At 51.6% G+C, this 17076-nt stretch overlaps 5 protein-coding genes across 5 annotated transcripts in view; 2 read left to right on the top strand and 3 right to left on the bottom strand.

Annotated features, from left to right (window-relative positions):
• Positions 1-2364: 2364 nt before the first annotated feature.
• On the bottom strand, positions 2365-2959 carry POSPLADRAFT_1144459 (hypothetical protein; the record flags this gene model as incomplete). The annotated part of the gene is made up of 3 exons (XM_024485698.1): positions 2365-2499; positions 2548-2687; positions 2746-2959. The coding sequence occupies 3 exons, from the start codon at positions 2957-2959 to the stop codon at positions 2365-2367; spliced, it is 489 nt and encodes a 162-aa protein (XP_024338341.1).
• A 1468-nt stretch (positions 2960-4427) lies between these two features.
• Positions 4428-5120, top strand: POSPLADRAFT_1145115 (hypothetical protein; the record flags this gene model as incomplete). Its single annotated transcript, XM_024485766.1, has 1 exon — positions 4428-5120. The coding sequence occupies one exon, from the start codon at positions 4428-4430 to the stop codon at positions 5118-5120; it is 693 nt and encodes a 230-aa protein (XP_024338342.1).
• Positions 5121-10156: 5036 nt separating this feature from the next.
• Positions 10157-11447, bottom strand: POSPLADRAFT_1145053 (hypothetical protein; the record flags this gene model as incomplete). Its single annotated transcript, XM_024485755.1, has 7 exons — positions 10157-10470; positions 10530-10690; positions 10822-10867; positions 10925-11031; positions 11086-11220; positions 11271-11323; positions 11406-11447. The coding sequence occupies 7 exons, from the start codon at positions 11445-11447 to the stop codon at positions 10157-10159; spliced, it is 858 nt and encodes a 285-aa protein (XP_024338343.1).
• Positions 11448-11978: 531 nt separating this feature from the next.
• POSPLADRAFT_1040110 (hypothetical protein) lies at positions 11979-13078 on the top strand. The gene is made up of 3 exons (XM_024477675.1): positions 11979-12022; positions 12081-12906; positions 12958-13078. Exon 2 carries the CDS (start codon positions 12196-12198, stop codon positions 12892-12894), a length of 699 nt encoding a protein of 232 aa, XP_024338344.1. The 5' UTR covers positions 11979-12022; positions 12081-12195; the 3' UTR covers positions 12895-12906; positions 12958-13078.
• Positions 13079-16643: 3565 nt separating this feature from the next.
• The window catches only part of POSPLADRAFT_1144713 (hypothetical protein), a gene marked incomplete at both ends in the record, with an annotated part of 590 nt that continues 157 nt past the window's right edge, over positions 16644-17076 (bottom strand). The window contains 2 exons of the mRNA XM_024485728.1: positions 16644-16921; positions 16980-17072. Of these exons, the coding sequence (XP_024338345.1) occupies positions 16644-16921; positions 16980-17072 (371 nt within the window). The remainder of the gene's footprint in view (positions 16922-16979; positions 17073-17076) is intronic.

A 17076-nucleotide genomic window follows, 5' to 3' on the forward strand; every position in this document is an offset into this window, starting at 1 on the left:
TAACCAGCGTTACTACTCGCTTCTGTCTCTGCAAGTATTCATCCGATTATGGTATGCCCAGATTTCTCACCAACAGACTCAAATCGATGGGTCTAGGCGATACCTTGCCCTTCCACAGTTCAAGCGACGCACGCCTCAACTTCGATTCCCTGCACAAAAAGTCCGATCTGGCCGGTAGCATTCTCGGATTTGCCTTTGAATCCGGCTAGAGCTTCACGGGTGACGACCACGCGTACTCAAATGCGGAATCCTTCCGTCAGCAGGACATGAAAATATACGCGGCAGAAGCTATTGTATGTATTTTTCTCCACAGCAGCGCTGAATCCGTCATCACCCTTCTATTCCTCAGGAACAGATCTCAGGAAAGGGGTTGCAGTGTGCTCATGCGGAGGGATCACGGCGTGGTTTGCCGGCCTTGTCCTCAGATATGTACTCATAACAGGCTACTAGGCTTGGCCGTTCGTCTTCTGCATCCGCCGATCTTCTTTTTGACGCCGGAAACGTCTGGGTGGGGCTATCCAGTCATCCGGCGCAGATTCAAATTGAGTGCATGAGATCATGGCTTCTAGAGAGTCCGCTCTATGTGGACATTACGGACGCCAACGGAGATTATCCGCTGATAATATCATTGTACTCGACCTGTCGGACCATCGCTCTAATTATTCCTCAAGCAGAAGATGCTGATGCACGTCTATCGCAGCCTTACTTCTGGCATCTGGTTCCTCCTCCTTGCGCAGCCAGCACTTGATGCCCCCTCACGCATGTATATTCGGAAGTTTTGACATCAGGACAAATATCTTGCATTAGAACACGATAGACACGGACCTCATTACGTCCGTGTGTCATCTTCTTTCGCGTGCATGAGGCTACTCATGCTCGTCTGCGGGATATGTCGCACGAACCTGAAAGCAACCATGTTTGCCGCTCACAGTGCCCAAGCGGGTCTTAGCCAAAGTGAGCGAGGCTTCAAGTTGATACTTGTAGCGTCGGCGCACACCATCGATTTACAATTGACGTGCATGATATTGACTCATATAAGTGATGCAACTATTTTGTACAGTCCAGCATCGCTCTAGTGTAAGCTCCGCAAATGAAAAGTAGAATCACGACTGCTTTACCAAAGACACGAGTTTCCTATCACCGTCGCACACGTGGGGCTTATGTGGCAAAAGCACCTAAAGCACCGGCGTCCCGTATCTATCACAGCTGCCAGTGAGCCCCGATTTACGTGTTCCCAGTCGGTTGCACGTCGTGCACGGTTGCGTTACGCGTACTAGTTGCCAGTACGCCACACCTGCCAGCGCTACGGGAAATCGCGTTTTGATCGGTTATCCCGGCACGGAACCAGAATTCAGAGCCCCGTCCGATCGACTCACGATGAGATATCCAGTGGAACACATGGTAACTGACAATTAGTCAGCCACATAATGAACTGGCGAGGGCTGGACCCGGCGGAAGCTGTTTATACAAAGATGAAATATGTGGATGGATGATTTCGCTACTACGTTTCTGGACAGTTCCGTGCGTCGCCCATCCTTTCAGTCTCAGAGTCAGAAGCTTTCGCGTGTAGTGCGCTTCCTCCAGTGGCTCGTCAGTTTACAATAAGCCAACCTTTGTTCGCACATCAGTGTCAATCGGCACATTGAGCCACCTGCCGCAACGCCCGAACTTTATGCGCCATCTCAATCGCTTCGTAGGCAATTGCGCAAATACCTTTATGAGTGGTGAATGCTGCCGTGTAGATGCTCGCCACTCGCTGCTGTCCTGCAATGTGTCCCGGATTATGGATCCTGCACACGTCGGAGAGGGAAAATATCTGGTTCTCTTCTATCACCAGCCACATTAATCTGGTATTGCCGGACGCCGTCCCACTCAGGGAAAGGGCGCCAGGCCTCGTGTTCATGAGAAGATATCATCGCGTGATCCATCTATTGGGTATGTGGCAGGATACCGGGCTCGGCTATGTGTTTGTCCTCTGGCGCGGATCTTCTGGCCGGCTTCCCTCCCTAAAGCATACGTGACCGCTCACACACGAAGTGGTATACAGTCCAAACTTGAGTTTGGCTCAATAATCCTTCGGCGGCTAAGGATTCGCATCATTGTGGTTGTCGCTAGATTTATAGTTATCGAGGCTTAACTTCACGCTGTTTTGTTGCAGTGTAAGTCATGACAATCAGTCATTTCGAGCGAGCACCGTAAAGCGTCGGCAGTCCGGCGGTAACATGCCACAAAGTCTGGGCCGTACTCCATTGCGGGATTTTGCATAATCCGTCATTGCCAGACGGAGTGGACGCTTGGCGAAAAATTGTTTCAACTATTTATACACAGTACATGGGGATGCTGAGGATTGTACGAGAAGCGGAATTAAATAGTAGGGGAAGGGAAACGTTTGTTGGTCCAAGAACAAGTCTTTGAAGCTTGGTATGTGCATGAGGGAGTGCCGCCAAACACGCGCTGAGCATTAGGGGTCGCGAGCCGCAAGAGCTCATCCTCTAAATCCTTTATGCGCGGGCAGTAAACCATGTGCTTCTCAATCAAGACACGTACGGCCTGTCTAAACCACACGCGACAGGTAAAGTTCTGCACCCCGCGGGCAAGCTCAAAAACAGGAGTCGCCAATTCAATCATCGCCAGAAGATTGCGGACCTCTGCAGGGGTGAAGGTCTGTTCGCGTGTCCGACGAGAACCTAAACGTGATCTGGAATCGGTCAAAACGTCCTTGCAGCGCGCGATATGAGTACTGACCGATCTTCACGACCGTGCACAGCCTATGGGAGTGCATGAGATCCTGGCTGCTGTCATCGAATTGCCAAATTTGTTCAGGATTGATGACGTGGAGTCGCATGGCATTGCCATTTAGACCAGCGCCAGGAAGCGCGAGCATCCAGTGGAAGGTCCCGTCTAAACGCGTGAAAAGTGCGGCAACAATGGCCTCGTTGTCGAGGACTGGTTCGGACATGGTACTATATGGGCGGAGTCATCAATTAAGCCCCGAAGTGCTGAACGCTAAGGTCGTGCGCACCTTAGTTCTTGTCGACAGGATGCACGCAGTGGGTTGCGAGGAGGTTGGCTGCGACTCCATTTTGGCCGAGAGTCTTGTTTTATATGTAGGAGCCTCAACCATGCCGGTGGTCTTGTTTGTCACGGAACGTCTAGCATGCATGCGTACGTATCCGCACCAGCCATGCTCTTGATGAATGATCTCTTCTCGACCTTCGGCGGCCAGAAGCCTTGACCCTGTAGCGTCTATCGTATTGGGATGTGCGGTAAAATCAGATACAATTTCTCACCAGAGGATCTTCACAGCGGAGTGCTTGCCGTAAAATGTCCGGAATTGCGGGTAATGTCACACATATCACTGACGGCCGTATTGTACGGTATCATGGGGGATCTTGTTCATCCGATAGGGTCCAGGTCAGAGTCCGCTGTTGTAGCAGAGAAACATCAGTTATCAAAAGCATGCCGCCTGTTCTACGTGCCTATCTTGGTGATGGCACCGAGCACCATATAGGGCTACTGTGATTTTAGCTTTCAGATATATCGAATGATGACACTCATTGAAATGTCACCAAAGTGCGGCGGTGATGCGTATGCATATGACTGGAGTCTCATCCTGACATGAAGTGAAACTCACCGTGTCATATGCTGGGGTATCAGATCATTTGACCGCAAAGTATAGCCCGATGCATTGAATGACTCAAATTGACTCCACCGCAGGTGTCTCCGCGGCCGCGTGTGCTTCTGGCTCGCATCTCATGCTACTGAGGCTCATGACGCTCGTCTGCTTCTCAACTAGCGACACGCCTCCCTTGCGCGAGGACGCCTAATCCAGCTGCGAACATCTTCAGCTCGGTCTGAGCGGCAGCTTTGTAATTTAAATGCTGCATGAACCCTTTCGGGAATCGTGTGACATGGAGATAAGAGTGACTCGCAGTGAGAAATCGATGTGCCAGGCTATGCATGATCTATGGGAAATGGGACCGACTAGGCGTCCAACTGCACGCTTGTGAGCGCTCTCGGCAATCGCCGCGTGCTTCAAGCCGAAGCATTGCCGACATTTACCTTTCTCGTAGAAACCTTTATACCAAATAATAACGTCTTGAGTGGATGATCTGCGCCGCAATCATCAAGTGACCACTTTCTGCCGCTGACCCAATCTCGTCGCACGACAGAGTCGCTGCCATCTTGCTTGCCTGTCCGAGATCGTTTTCGAGGTGAAGTTCGTACCCAAGTTCGATATCTTGAATGATGAAGTAGGTCTTGACGGATTCGGTATTGGATCCCTATTATTGACTCGTTCCCTCAACCTCAGCTGCGTGAGGTCCCTAATACAACTCCCTCTTGTGCAACGTCTGCGTTCAAGGATATATGCAATCGTATGGGGCTTCTTGCTCCGACGAGGCCATGGGCACCCTATGGCACGCGTCATGCCCTTGCCATTCGGCCTATATCTGAAGAAAACTACTCGACAAGAAGCCCTAGCCACCGAATATGTACGCCAGCACACGACAATCCCTGTCCCTAAAGTTCTCGACGTCGTCCCTTTCCATGACCGGTTCTACGTACTGATGACGAAGGCACCTGGTGAGCAGCTAGAGAAGCGCGCAGGGCACATCAGCAGCCTCTCGCCTCGTCAGCTCCAAGTTCTCCAGGACACGCTACGCGACTGGTTCGACCAGCTCAGAGCTCTCGTGCCTCCGGACCCGCACGCGGTGTGCGGCTTCGGCGGTAATGGCGTCAGAAGCTTCCGCATCAGCTATGATCGCTACGTGGGGCCCTTCGCCTCAGAGATGGAATTCAACAAGAGGCTGCTGCAGTACAACGAGGCGACGCATACGGAGTTAGCTGCTGCAAGTCACTCGAAGTCACATCGCATATACTTCACACACGGCGATATCAACCCTACGAACATACTGATTGATGAAGATATGCGACCTGTCGCTCTCGTCGATTGGGAGTGTGCCAGTTGGATGCCCGAATACTGGGAGTACACAACTGCTCTGTACTTCATGTACCCCAATTACACGGAGTGGTGCGACTTGTTCACTGGCATTTTTCCAGACTATCGCGTTGAGCTTGAAGTGGAATATGAGATAGCTAAGGTCGCGAATCTGTGGTGATTGCTGCAAACCTGACGGTGCGTGTTCTCATACATTCAAGTCGGGGTCGGTGTTGATGGTTCATTCAGGACCTGGGAATCTCTCGACACGTCGATTCCTCTCTTGTTCGACCACCTAAATAGTACCCTGCGCATTCTATTCGTGCGCTGCGACTGGTGTCCTTCCTACGTATAGGAAACTCTTCCACCCTGTATATGGACTTGTTGTATCATCGTTCGCTTGTGCACTCAACTGCATGGTGCACTTCGATCACAAACCACATGGTATACTTTACGAAACAAAGACGAATACGTCATAGTCGGAATATGGCCATAATGCATGCGATTCGCTGTGCGTTCCACCTGTCAATTGTATATTCAGCTCCCAGTGAGCCTGCTTACAGTTAACCCTCATACAGCATCTCCGCCCCCTACGTCACTTCAAGTTCTGCTTTTTTGATTTCCTGTTTGCGCGCGTACCTGTCCTCTCACCTCATCTGTAGAGAAGTCTCATCATGTGCGCATGACTCCAATTCGCACTTTATGCTGTACTTCGCGAACAAGCAACTGTCTCCTGGGCGATCACATATGTTCGTTCGAGACGGCGCAAACGGCGTAACTATTCATCCTTATCTGTCAGAATACCTTGGGCTCGGCCAACCAACTGCGCAGCTGTGTCCAGATTTGTCGCCCCCCTCCTGAACTTAAGCTAGCGACTTCGTTGAGTGTACGCAGCACCTTTTGCAGCTAAAGCCAAAGACGCCCGGACCTCGGCCACGCACGCAAGAGATTCGAGCTCGCCGAAATTGATCTCGGGTTCGCTTCCAGATTCACCCGAAGTTCGACGGGCGACGAGCACACATTGTCATCCTATTCACCAGCAGGACATGACAACGCGGGCGGGAGAAGCCGCTACACGTGGTTTTTCTACAGCAACTTGACTCCGCCATCATCCTTCTATTACTCAAAAAGGAACCTCAAGGATGGTATTGCAGCATGCTCTTGCGAAGGTATCCACGGCATAGTCTGCCGATCCAATCCTCAGGGTATGTACTAAATCAGGCTACTAGGCTTGGCTGTGTGTCTTCTGCACCGGCTGACTTTCTTCTGGCCGGATCTGCGTTTGCCAATACAGGCGAGGCTGTTCATACAAGACGGCGCCGACATGGCTTCCAAATATCCCGCAGCGGCATGGATATCGCGGAAGCCGTCAAGGATTACACATTGATTCTAGCGCTCTCGGTCATTTGACTGTATCTCTCACTCGAGTGGTAATGAATGCGGCTAGAACAATAATGGCTGCATCTCGGCGAGATGATTCGGCGGCGGAAGGTACTTACCAAATTGTCCGATATGGTCTGCGTGTGCCGCCATGCTCGAAGATCATCAGAGAGGCTGCCGTCAGCACGCTCGAAAGAGTATTGATGGCCGCAAATGAGACAAGTGATTACCATGCAGCCTAACTGAGTATTGAGGCACTTCAGGAGTCTAGAGCACCATGTCGTTTGAAAAGTATACGAAAGGTAGGAATGTGTGTCCAGCTCCGGACAGACCGACAGATTATTCGTGGATCGGATCACTGTATATCCCGAAGCATTCAGCAGACCTCCGTTGGCAGAAGACGCTCGTCACTCCTGTCAAAACCATGATGCCAGTATCTTGTGCCTCTCGGAGACGCTTCTATCAACTAACGTCTAGTCTCATGGAATAGACACCGCAGCAGCACAGACACAAGCGAGAACCACATCTTCGAATTTCATGAGGTGGAGTTGCTGCAAATATTCGGACCAAATAAGTCGATGATGCTGTCAGAGAAATCTGGTAGTCTACATGAGACCAAGAGTGTGGCTGTGACATTCGGTCCCCCAGTTCATTGCACTCTAAATGGTGCGTAATCATTAGGTTACACCACAATTGCGAGCGCAGGATCGCGATTTGATCGCTTGCTCTGGATCAATGGTTCCTGACGGAGGTCTCCGGAAGTCCGATTTTCGGTGAGATCTATGTAGCACACAGGACACATGAGGCGACGACTGGAGTACTGAACCCTGGAACAAGCTGTTCTCAGACTAAATCCATTTGCTTCAATTGATTCCGTTGTTCACCCTCGCATTCCCGGCATCATGATCGCGGGAGCAAGCAGCGGTTCAGTTCTTTGACTCGTCTGCCGGCTAACGCGCCCGTATGTAGCACAAGGTGCATGATAATATCTCTGCATGAACGTTTGAACCTGCATCACTTCTAGAGTCATAAAGTCAGTCATCGATGACATGTCTCTCAGGCTATGGCGAATCATGCCCGTTTTGATTCGAAGCTCTCCTTACAGCTATGTCTGCTTGTCGCTGCAATTGCTATTTTCGAAACGACCGCGCAAAATATCGTATACGGCTGCAGTGATATGACATCTCACGTGGCGTATCTTCAGCGTGGTGACGAGAGTTCCTAGCGAACGATTGGACAAGCGCTCGGCGCACAGGGCATCGTTTATACTCAGGAACAACGAGCGGTACCTAACATCCAGGCGAGTAAGACAGGAAATTATCACACTAATTGACGCAAAATGTCGACATTGGAGAGAGACTGTTACGTTGCGCAGATATAGCATCGATAGTAACACGAGACTGATAGAGTAGCCTGACGCATAGGCATCGTAAATTCCCCAAAGTCTGGTCCGTCTGCCATCTGTCGCATGTCCTCTTGAGATTCGCCGAACTCTTGAACACATAAATGCGTCCGACCTCCGCCAGGAGCGCAAACGGAAGCTCATGAGAGGCTTCCTTCCGCATTTTACCCTCCATCACCGCCGACCACGTCATCGTTCTCCCATCTCCTTGATGAATCCTCTGCCCTCGCAGAACAAGGGCTACATGCCTCATGCTCACACTTAAACTCGCCACGTGGCCCGTCCTCAGGGTATGAAGAAAGTCACCAGGTTTGGCTATGCGTTTGTCTTCATCAGCCTGACGTAGATCTTCTTCTGACCAGCTCCGCACTAAACGAATTGGGGATAGGTATGCGCGATTGTTCATACATTCATACATCAATCCATATCCGGCGTGAATGTCAGGTTGATCCAGGGTCCTTGACAGCTGCTCATAAGTGATGTTCACAATCGGGCTTTGAGGCCCAAGCCCGCCGAACTTTGCTTGGCTGAGGCACATATAGCTCAACCCAAGTCCTAGCTCCAAGAGGCCACAGAGCCTAGTATCCAGGCCTGCATTGACTATGAAGCCAGGCCCGGTGGTCAAAAGTGCGGCCCAAAGTAGGGCTTTGGGCCTGAGCCGGGCCCTGAACAACACTACTGCTCATGACATGTGTCCATATGTCGGGCGCGAAGCAAGATACTGGGCTGTATATCTTCCTGCGTGCTTTTGTGCGGATCTTCTTGCCACCGGCTCTGTGCGGGATGCTGAGGGCGTTACGTTTGAGCTCACGATTGTAATCAAATCAGTCATGGGAGTGAGCAACCCACGGAGCGTTCAAGATTTGCGGGTGTAACTTTGTCCAGTAAGACGTCGCTGCCCGAATGGAATGCAAGATGGTAACACGTTGTTTCGACTATATACACACAGTATCTTTTAGAGTGGAATTGTGAATGGAAATGGAGGATGCAGTGAAACGAAGCTCTTGCTCAGGTGCAAGTCGTAGATATGTAGTAGTTGCATGAGCCAGTGCGGTTAAGTATGAATTCGGTGTTGGGGGATGCGTCCGCTTCAAGGATTTCCCCTGACCAGAGCCGCCACTGCAACCTGCACTGTGTCCGTGTGCACCATGTCCTCGTTCTTCGAGCGCGACGGCTCCCATGAAGACGCATCCCCCGAGGTCAAGGAGCCGCCCGCGCAGCCGCCCAGACATCGACTGACACTAGCCAGCATTCTACCATGGTTCATCCTTAGACTCTTGCCCATCCTGTCCCTCCGGTTGATCGCGTTGACTCGGCGACATTCTGACCAACAATGTGCCATACGCCCGTCGACTCCATGTCAGTAGCCAGGTAATTCTGCCGGAAAGTAGATATGACATTGCAACTGCGTTCGAAGCCGTCGAGTATCATCCAACCCTACAAGCCATCAAGGATTCCGATCAAGGATTCAGTCACTTGAGGATGAAGTGCGTGACGCACTGCACTCGCCACGACGGAACAAGAGCCCAGGATTATAGCACGATACCATTTGACGTGAGCACTCATGAGGACAATCGCTTCTTGTGCGGCCAGGTGGAACGCAGTTGACGGTAAAGACTGGCTGTCAGTCCGCTGATGGACTTGATGATGCGGAGACCACGACACTTGCCTTCTATGCAGTGTAGTACTCTTCTGGATAGATACAGGGCACTCTCATCGGAGTTGGGGTCTGTATCGGCAGCCGCCTTGGCAGTCCGGTCTTAGCTGCATTCGTCACGGCTACAGGCAGCAGCTGCCATTGCCTCCTTCGCGACCCATGCACGCTCGAAGCCTTCTTGGCGGCAGTTCAGAAGGTACTTCCGGAAGAAATGGCCGCCTGCGATAGGTTTGCCCTCGTTGTTCTTGATACCTTTGTCCTGAATGTCTGGGCGACATTGGTCAGCGCTGGTTGTGAAAGCACACAGCGCTCACGGCGTCTGACTCGCCGATTCACGTTGAGAAAGAAGCGCTGCTTTGGAAGCGCGCAGATGTGGCTGAACTTGGATCGGCCCCGAGCCACCGGATTTGAGCAAAGCAACCTTTAAATACGTAATTGCCCACACGCGAATCGGAATCTGGCACAAACTTAAGATTAGCTCAAGAATCCTTCGGTGGCTTAAGAAACCCTCATCAGTGCAGTCGTCGCTACAAGCTTTGGATGCGCAGCAAACGTGGGCGTTGTCGCAGTTGCAGTTATTACCAACAGTCATATCGAGTGGATATCGTAAACAGTCAGGAGTACGGTGCCGCAAGGTCTGTGGACCATACTTCGTTGTGGGGCTGGACAGTCCGACATCGCTAGGCAAAATGGGCACTCAGCAGCGAATTGTTTCAACTATTTATACATAGTACACCGGGACACTGAAGATGAAGCTGGAAGTGTAAACGAAGGATAATTAGATGGGAGGAGGAGGAAAACGTTTCTCGAACCAATTACAATTCGTCGAAACATTGTAGATGCGTGCGTCTCTGCGACCCTCAGCCTTGGCGGTCGCGAGTCTCAGGAGCTCAGCCTCTAAATCAATTATGCGGTCGCACCATACCATGCCATGCTGTATGAGAACGCGTACGGCCTGTCTAAACCATACGCGACAGTCAAACCGAATCCCCATGGCAAGCTCAAACCCGGGGGTCTCCATGTCAATCGCCTTGAGGAGGTCGCTGACCTCTGTAGTGGTAAAGGTGCGGGTACCAGACGTCCGACGAGAACCTAAACGTCATCTCAGGTCTAACAGAGATCCTGGCTGCACGGGGAGGTAGAGTACTGACCGATCTTAACAATCGTGCACAAACTACGAGACTCCTGGAGATTGTGATCGCGGGTTTCAAAAAACCAGCCCTCTCTGTCGGTCCACATGGCATGCAAGCGCTTAGCGCTCCCCTTACCGCCAGCACCGGCGCCAGGGAGCATTATCATCCAGTGGAAAGACCTGCCGTCAGGACGAAGAAATAGAGCGGCCAATATAGCGTCGCTGTCAGGTGCTGGTTCGGCCATGGGTGCTTTATGAGATCAGGTCGTCAGTTACATGGTCGAAGTGCTGCACGCTGAGTTCGTGCGCACCTTAGTGCTTGTCGGTAGTTGCACACAGCGGGTGCGAGGAGATTGGCTGTGACCCAGGTTGGGGCGGCGGTCCCGCTTTATATGAAGACGCGTTCGATCACACCATTGGTCCTGTTTGCCAAAGAACCTCCAGCGCGCGCGCCCACATATCTGAAGTCCTGCTCCTGACGACTAATTTTTTCTCGATCTTGGGCGGCCAGAAGCTCTGACCTGACAGCGTCTATCAGATTGAATTGAGCGGTGAAAACAAATACAGTTTCCCACCAGAGGGTCTTCGCAGCAGCATTCTTGGTATCAAATGACCGGATTTGTGGGTAGTACCACACATACGACTGGCCGCCGAGATGTACGGTATCGTGGGAGATCCTGTTCCTCAGGTAGGTTTCAGTTCCGATTCCACTGTCGTTGTAAAGGAACATCACTCAGTAGCAGCATGTCGCCCTACCTACATGCCTATCCCAGCGATGGCACCAAGCGCAGTACCAGAGCTGTAGTCGTTTCGCTGCCAGCTATTCTCAAGCATAGCACTCATTCGGATGTCACCGGCCAGCAACCGGGATGCGCATGGAAATTAATGAACTTACATCCAGACTGGGAATGAAATTCATGGTCTCGTATGCTACCATATCAAAGGAATCGACCGCAAAGCATAGCCCGATGGGTACAATGGCTCAATTGAGTCCACCGCAGACGGATGTCTGCACGACCAAGTCCGCTTACGGCCTCGGCTCTCATGCTATTGCAGCTCATGACGCTCACCTGCTTCTCAGCCAGCGACACACCACCCTCACACAAGGATCCTGATCTAGTTGCGAACATCTTCAGCCCGGTCCGAGAGAGACAGTATTGGGAGATCAAACCCTTTCAGCGATCGTGCGGATTTGAGACAAGGGTGACTCCCAGTGAGAAATCGATGTACGAAGCTACGCGTGGTCTACGGCCAACGGCCTTGCGAATCCAACCGCGCCCGTGGGCGCTTCCGGCAATCGCCGTGTGCTTCAAGCCGATCTTACAGCAGCCTTTGCTCCAAATACTAACGATTTGAGTGGACGGTTCCCGCTGTGGTCATCAAGTGACCTCTCGCTGCGGCTGACCCATTCTGGTCGTTGAAACTGGGGAAACCACTGGTCTGCGTAAACTTCTGTCCGAGACCGCCTTGAAGTTTGACTTCATACCTAAGTTCGACGCCTCGAACGATGAGGTGAGTCTTGACGGAGTCATTATAACATTCCCATCTTTTAATTCTCTCTCTACCTCAGTTATATCTCGTCTCTAGTGCAAATTCCACTTCTACAACGCCTGCGTTGTAGGATATATTCATTCATATGGGACTTCTTGCGTTGGCGAGGTTACGGGGGTCCCTTTTCGCGCGTCATGCCTCTGCCATTCGGCCTCTATCTGAAGAACACTGAAGCACAAGAAGCCCTGGCCACCGAATATGTACGCCTGCACACGACGATCCCTGTCCCTAGAATCCTCGACATTGTCCCTTACTACGACCGGTCCCTCGTACTGATGACGAAGGTACCTGGCGAGGAGCTAGAGAAGCGCGCAGGCCACATCAGTGACCTCTCGCCCCGTCAGCTCCAAGTTCTCCAGGACACGCTACGCGGCTGGTTCGACCAGCTCAGAGCTCTCGAGCCCCCGGACCCGCACGCGGTGTGCGGCTTCGGCGGTAATGGCGTCAGCAGCTTCCGCATCACCAATAATGGCTGCGTGGGGCCCTTCGCCTCAGAGAAGGAATTTAACAAGAGGCTGCTGAAGTATAACGAGGCGACTCACACCGAGATCGCCGCCCCCAGTCACTCGAAGTCGCACAAAATTTGTTTCACGCACGGCGATATCACGCCCACGAACATACTGCTCGATGAAGACATGCGACCAGTCGCCCTCATCGATTGGGAGTGTGCAGGGTGGATGCCCGAGTACTGGGAGTACACGACGGCTCTCTTTATGAGGTATCCCAGGTATAAAGAGTGGTGTGACTTGTTTACTGGCATCTTTCCTGACTATCGCGTTGAGCTTGAGGTGGAACATGAGATATGGATGGTCACGGACCCGTGGCGTGGTTGATGCACCCTAGTGGTAAGTCTTCCCATTCATTCAATTATGGATTGGTCTTGACAATTCTTTCAGGACGGGGGAAGCTCTGGACATGACGATTCATCTCCTGTCTCAAATGTTTTATGATATATCACGCATGTTGTGCTCACGCGTCTCGGCTAGGCCGCCCAATCCACGCCATAGGATACCCAGCATTGTGAGCATGGAGCCTGCGTCACCTTCACCAGCATCAGCCGCAAGCGATGTCGCATCTGCTGGATGGAAGTATAGGACTTTAGAGCAATCTTGCGGTGTGTGCCTCGTTGTCTTTTCAGGAGCTCAAAGATCTCGGTCAACGTGGTCGTGTAAGTCGTGCCTAAGCTTGGTATGTGTCGATATTCCCTGCGACCTAGGACACTCGACAAATGTTAGACACTTTGGTCGGGGCCGCGCCCGTCGCGTGCCCATCGCCGTGCGTTCCACTGTCGAATATCCCAGTGAGCCCGCTTCCACTTAACCCTCATCCGTCGTCTGTGCATGCCCAACGTTTGCGATAGCTATCATGCTCCCACTATACCATTTCGATTTCTGCTTATTGGGTGTCCTGGATGCTTGTTTGCGCTCGTGCTTGGTCTCTCACTACAGCCGCAGAGAAACCTCATAATTTACATTTCAACGCAACTCGCAAAGTATGCGCTGCGTCGTGACCAAGTCAATCGCCTGCTGAGCGATCACATATGCTCGTCTTCCGACGACACATGCGGCGTAACTATTCACGCTCCTATCTGTCAGAACATCTTGCGCTCGGCCATCTAACTGCGCGGCTGTGTCCAGATTTGTTGCCTCTCCCTGATATTCAGCTAGCGACTTCACTGAGTGTGTGCAGCACTTTTTGCAGCTGAAGCCAAAGACGCCCGGACCTCGGCCACGCACGCAAGAGACTCGAGTTCGCCGAAATTAATCTCGGCTTCGCCTTCAGGTTCACCCGAGGTCCGATGGGCGACGAGCACACGTCGTCATCTATCCACCAGTGGGACATGATAATACACGTGGAAGAAGCTGCTACACGTGTGTTTTGCTACAGCAACTCGACTCCGCCATCATCCTTCTATTTCTCAAAAAGGAATCTCAAGGGAGGGGCTGCAGCGTGCCCATGCGAAGGCATCCACGGCATAGTCTGCCGATCCAATCCTCAGGGTATGCGCTCATAACAGGATACTAGGCTTGGCTGTATGTCTTCTGCACCGGCTGACTTTCTTCTGGCCGGATCTGCGATTGACAAATCCAGGCGAGGCTGTTCATACAGGACGGCGCCGATATGGCTTCTAAAAGACCCACATTGGTGTGGACATCACGGAAGCCAACAGGGATTACACACTGATTTTATCGCTCTCGATCCTTTGGCTGTATCTCTTGCTCGAGTAGTGATGAATGTGGCTAGAACAATAGTGGCTGCATCTCGGTGAAATAATTCGGCAGCGGAAGGTACTCACCAAATTGTCCGATATGGTCTGCGTGTGCCGCCGTGCGCGAAGATCATCAGAGGGGCTGTCGTCAACACGCTCGAAAGAGTACCGATGGTCGCAAATGAATCAGGTGATTACCACAGCCTAACTGAGCTTTGAGGCACTTCAGGAGTCTAGAGCGCCATATCATTTCAGAAGTACACCAAAGATAGGATCGTGTGTCCAACTCCGCATAGACCAACAGACGTTTCGTGGACCGGATCACTGTATATCCCAAATGGCAAAGCATTCAGCAGACCTCCGCTAGAAGAAGACACTCGTCACGCCTCTCAAAACCACTTCTATCAACCACGGTTTAGTGCAATGGAACAGACACCGCAGGAGCGCAGACACAAGCGAGAACCACATTCTCAAATTTCGTGAAGCGGAGTTGCTGCAAGTATTCCGCACGGATAAGTCGGTGATGCTGTGAGAGAAAGCTAGTGGTTTACATGAGACCCAGATTGCGAGAGTTTAGTGGACTGTGATGTTCAGCCTCCAATTTATTGCACACCAAATGGTGTGTAATCCATAGGCTACGCCACAATTGCAAGCGCTACGCAGTATCGCGATTTGATCGCTTGCCTCGGATCAATGGCTCCGGACGGAGGTCTCCGGAAGTCGCACTCGATGAGATCCAGCACACAGGACAAATGAGGCGACGATTGAAGTACTGCACCCTGAGGCAAGCTGTTCCCAGGACTCAGACTAAATTAGGTACATTCAAAATTGCCGCTTAAATCTCGCTGGAAACAAGCGGCGTTTAAGGGTCCAAAAGCAGCGAGCAGAATCTGAGCTCCCCTCCCTCCTCGAACAGCGACAAATAAGCGACTGCTCGGCGCAAGCGCTCGCAGATTCTGGCTTACAGCCATGTCACGCTTACATGATTCACCATCCTGATTGGCTGGTCAGCCCTTCGCAAGCCGAGAACGTGATCAGATCACGGCTGCATCACGCTTAGTCATCTGTGACACTTTCAGCGACGTTTCAGCGACCTTCAGCCACATTTGGGCGCTCAAAAGCAGCGAAAAGTCGCTTGTTTTCCAGCGAAATATAAGCGGCAATTTTGAACGTACCTATTTATTGCCTCAATCGATTACACTTTTCACTCTCGCTAGCAGGCAGCAGTTTAGCTCTTTGAACATCTGTTCACTCGTCTGCTTGCTGACGCGCTCGCATATAGTATAAGGAAAATGATAATGACTCCGTGCGAACACATAACAGATCAACGCAAAGCTTTGAGATCCTGCGTCACTTTACAGCCTGATGACGAGAGTCCCTAGCGAATGTTTGGGTAAGCCCGTTGCGCCCAGGGTATTGGTTGTATACAGGAATAACGAGAGATACCAGATGACTGGGTGAATGAGATTGGAGATCATCGGAGCAATTGACGTTGTGCGGAACTCGTTGACACACTTACGCGCAAGCGTGTAACAGTCCTCACCGGAGAGATGATCACGTTGTGCAGGAACAGTAACGAAAATACGACAGAGTAGCCTGACGCTTGGGCATTGTAAATATTCCAGAATGTACCCGGCCTTCGACCTCGTTCCCCACAAATCCGATCGTTCTGCCATCTGTTGCAATGTTTTCTTCAGACTAACCGATGTTGTGGACCTCGGGCGCATATACACAAATCCGTCTGACCTCCGTTAGGAGCGCAGACGAAAGTTTGAGAAAAGCTTCTGTCCGCATTTTACTCTCCATCACCGCCGACCACGTCATCGTTCTCCCATCTCCTTGAGGGATCATCGGCCCTCGCGGAACATGGCTACATTTCCACACGTAAGCATCATCGCGTGGCCCGTCCTCAGGGTATGTGAGAGGTTACCGGGCTAATATATGCGTTTGACTTCATCGGCTTGGAACAGATCCGTTTCTGACTGCTCTTTGCCAGAAAGACTTGGGTAAGACGTGTGTGACTGTGCATACACGAGTTTTCACTCGGTGAAACGTGATGCTCGATCAAAACCTTGCACCGGCAGAGATGGTATTAAGGCTACTGACGGCATAGTACGCGATATTCTCAACGTTGTGGGTTCATTTCAAGATACTGTTTTCGTGCTTCAAGTAAGGACTCGTACTTCTAAAACAATTGTAGAAGAAAACACTGTTCCGCGAAGGCTGCGGGCTGTGTCTCGCCCTAAGGGTACGTGATACTCCGTCGCTACAAGACCAAATGCGTAGATACATGGCACACCAGAAGATAAGTACGGCTTTCGGCCTCGTGAACGTGAACTAGAGGACACAGCAGAACGTACAAGCTTTGTAGGCTCAAAAGCAGCTTGCAGCAATATGTATAGTATATTTTCCGGTCCCTGCTAGGACACCCTCTGCACTAGGGCTCGACAACGATATGAGCTCAGCTTCCAATGCATCAACATCCAGACAATGAAGAATGTTATTCTCAACGAGGCGACGTATGGCTTCCCTAAACCAAACACGACAGGTGAACCTCTCCTCCCGACGGCGGTCGACTTCAGGGACCACATTCATACCGATCCCTTCGACGATTCTGCGGATTTGCGCGGGGGTAGTCATTCCCCGTGAACCTAGGCGCATTCTCAGCTCTGCCGGAAAGTCCTCAAGACCAGAGACGTGAGTCCTTACCGATCCTTATGACCGTGCACAGTGTTTCAGACTGTGGGAGGTTGTGGTCACCAGCCTGGAACTGCCATCTGCCCCTAGGATTATGACGTGAAGCTTC

This window comes from Postia placenta, assembly GCF_002117355.1.
Source record: "Postia placenta MAD-698-R-SB12 unplaced genomic scaffold POSPLAscaffold_8, whole genome shotgun sequence".
NCBI classification, from domain to species: domain Eukaryota; kingdom Fungi; phylum Basidiomycota; class Agaricomycetes; order Polyporales; family Adustoporiaceae; genus Rhodonia; species Rhodonia placenta.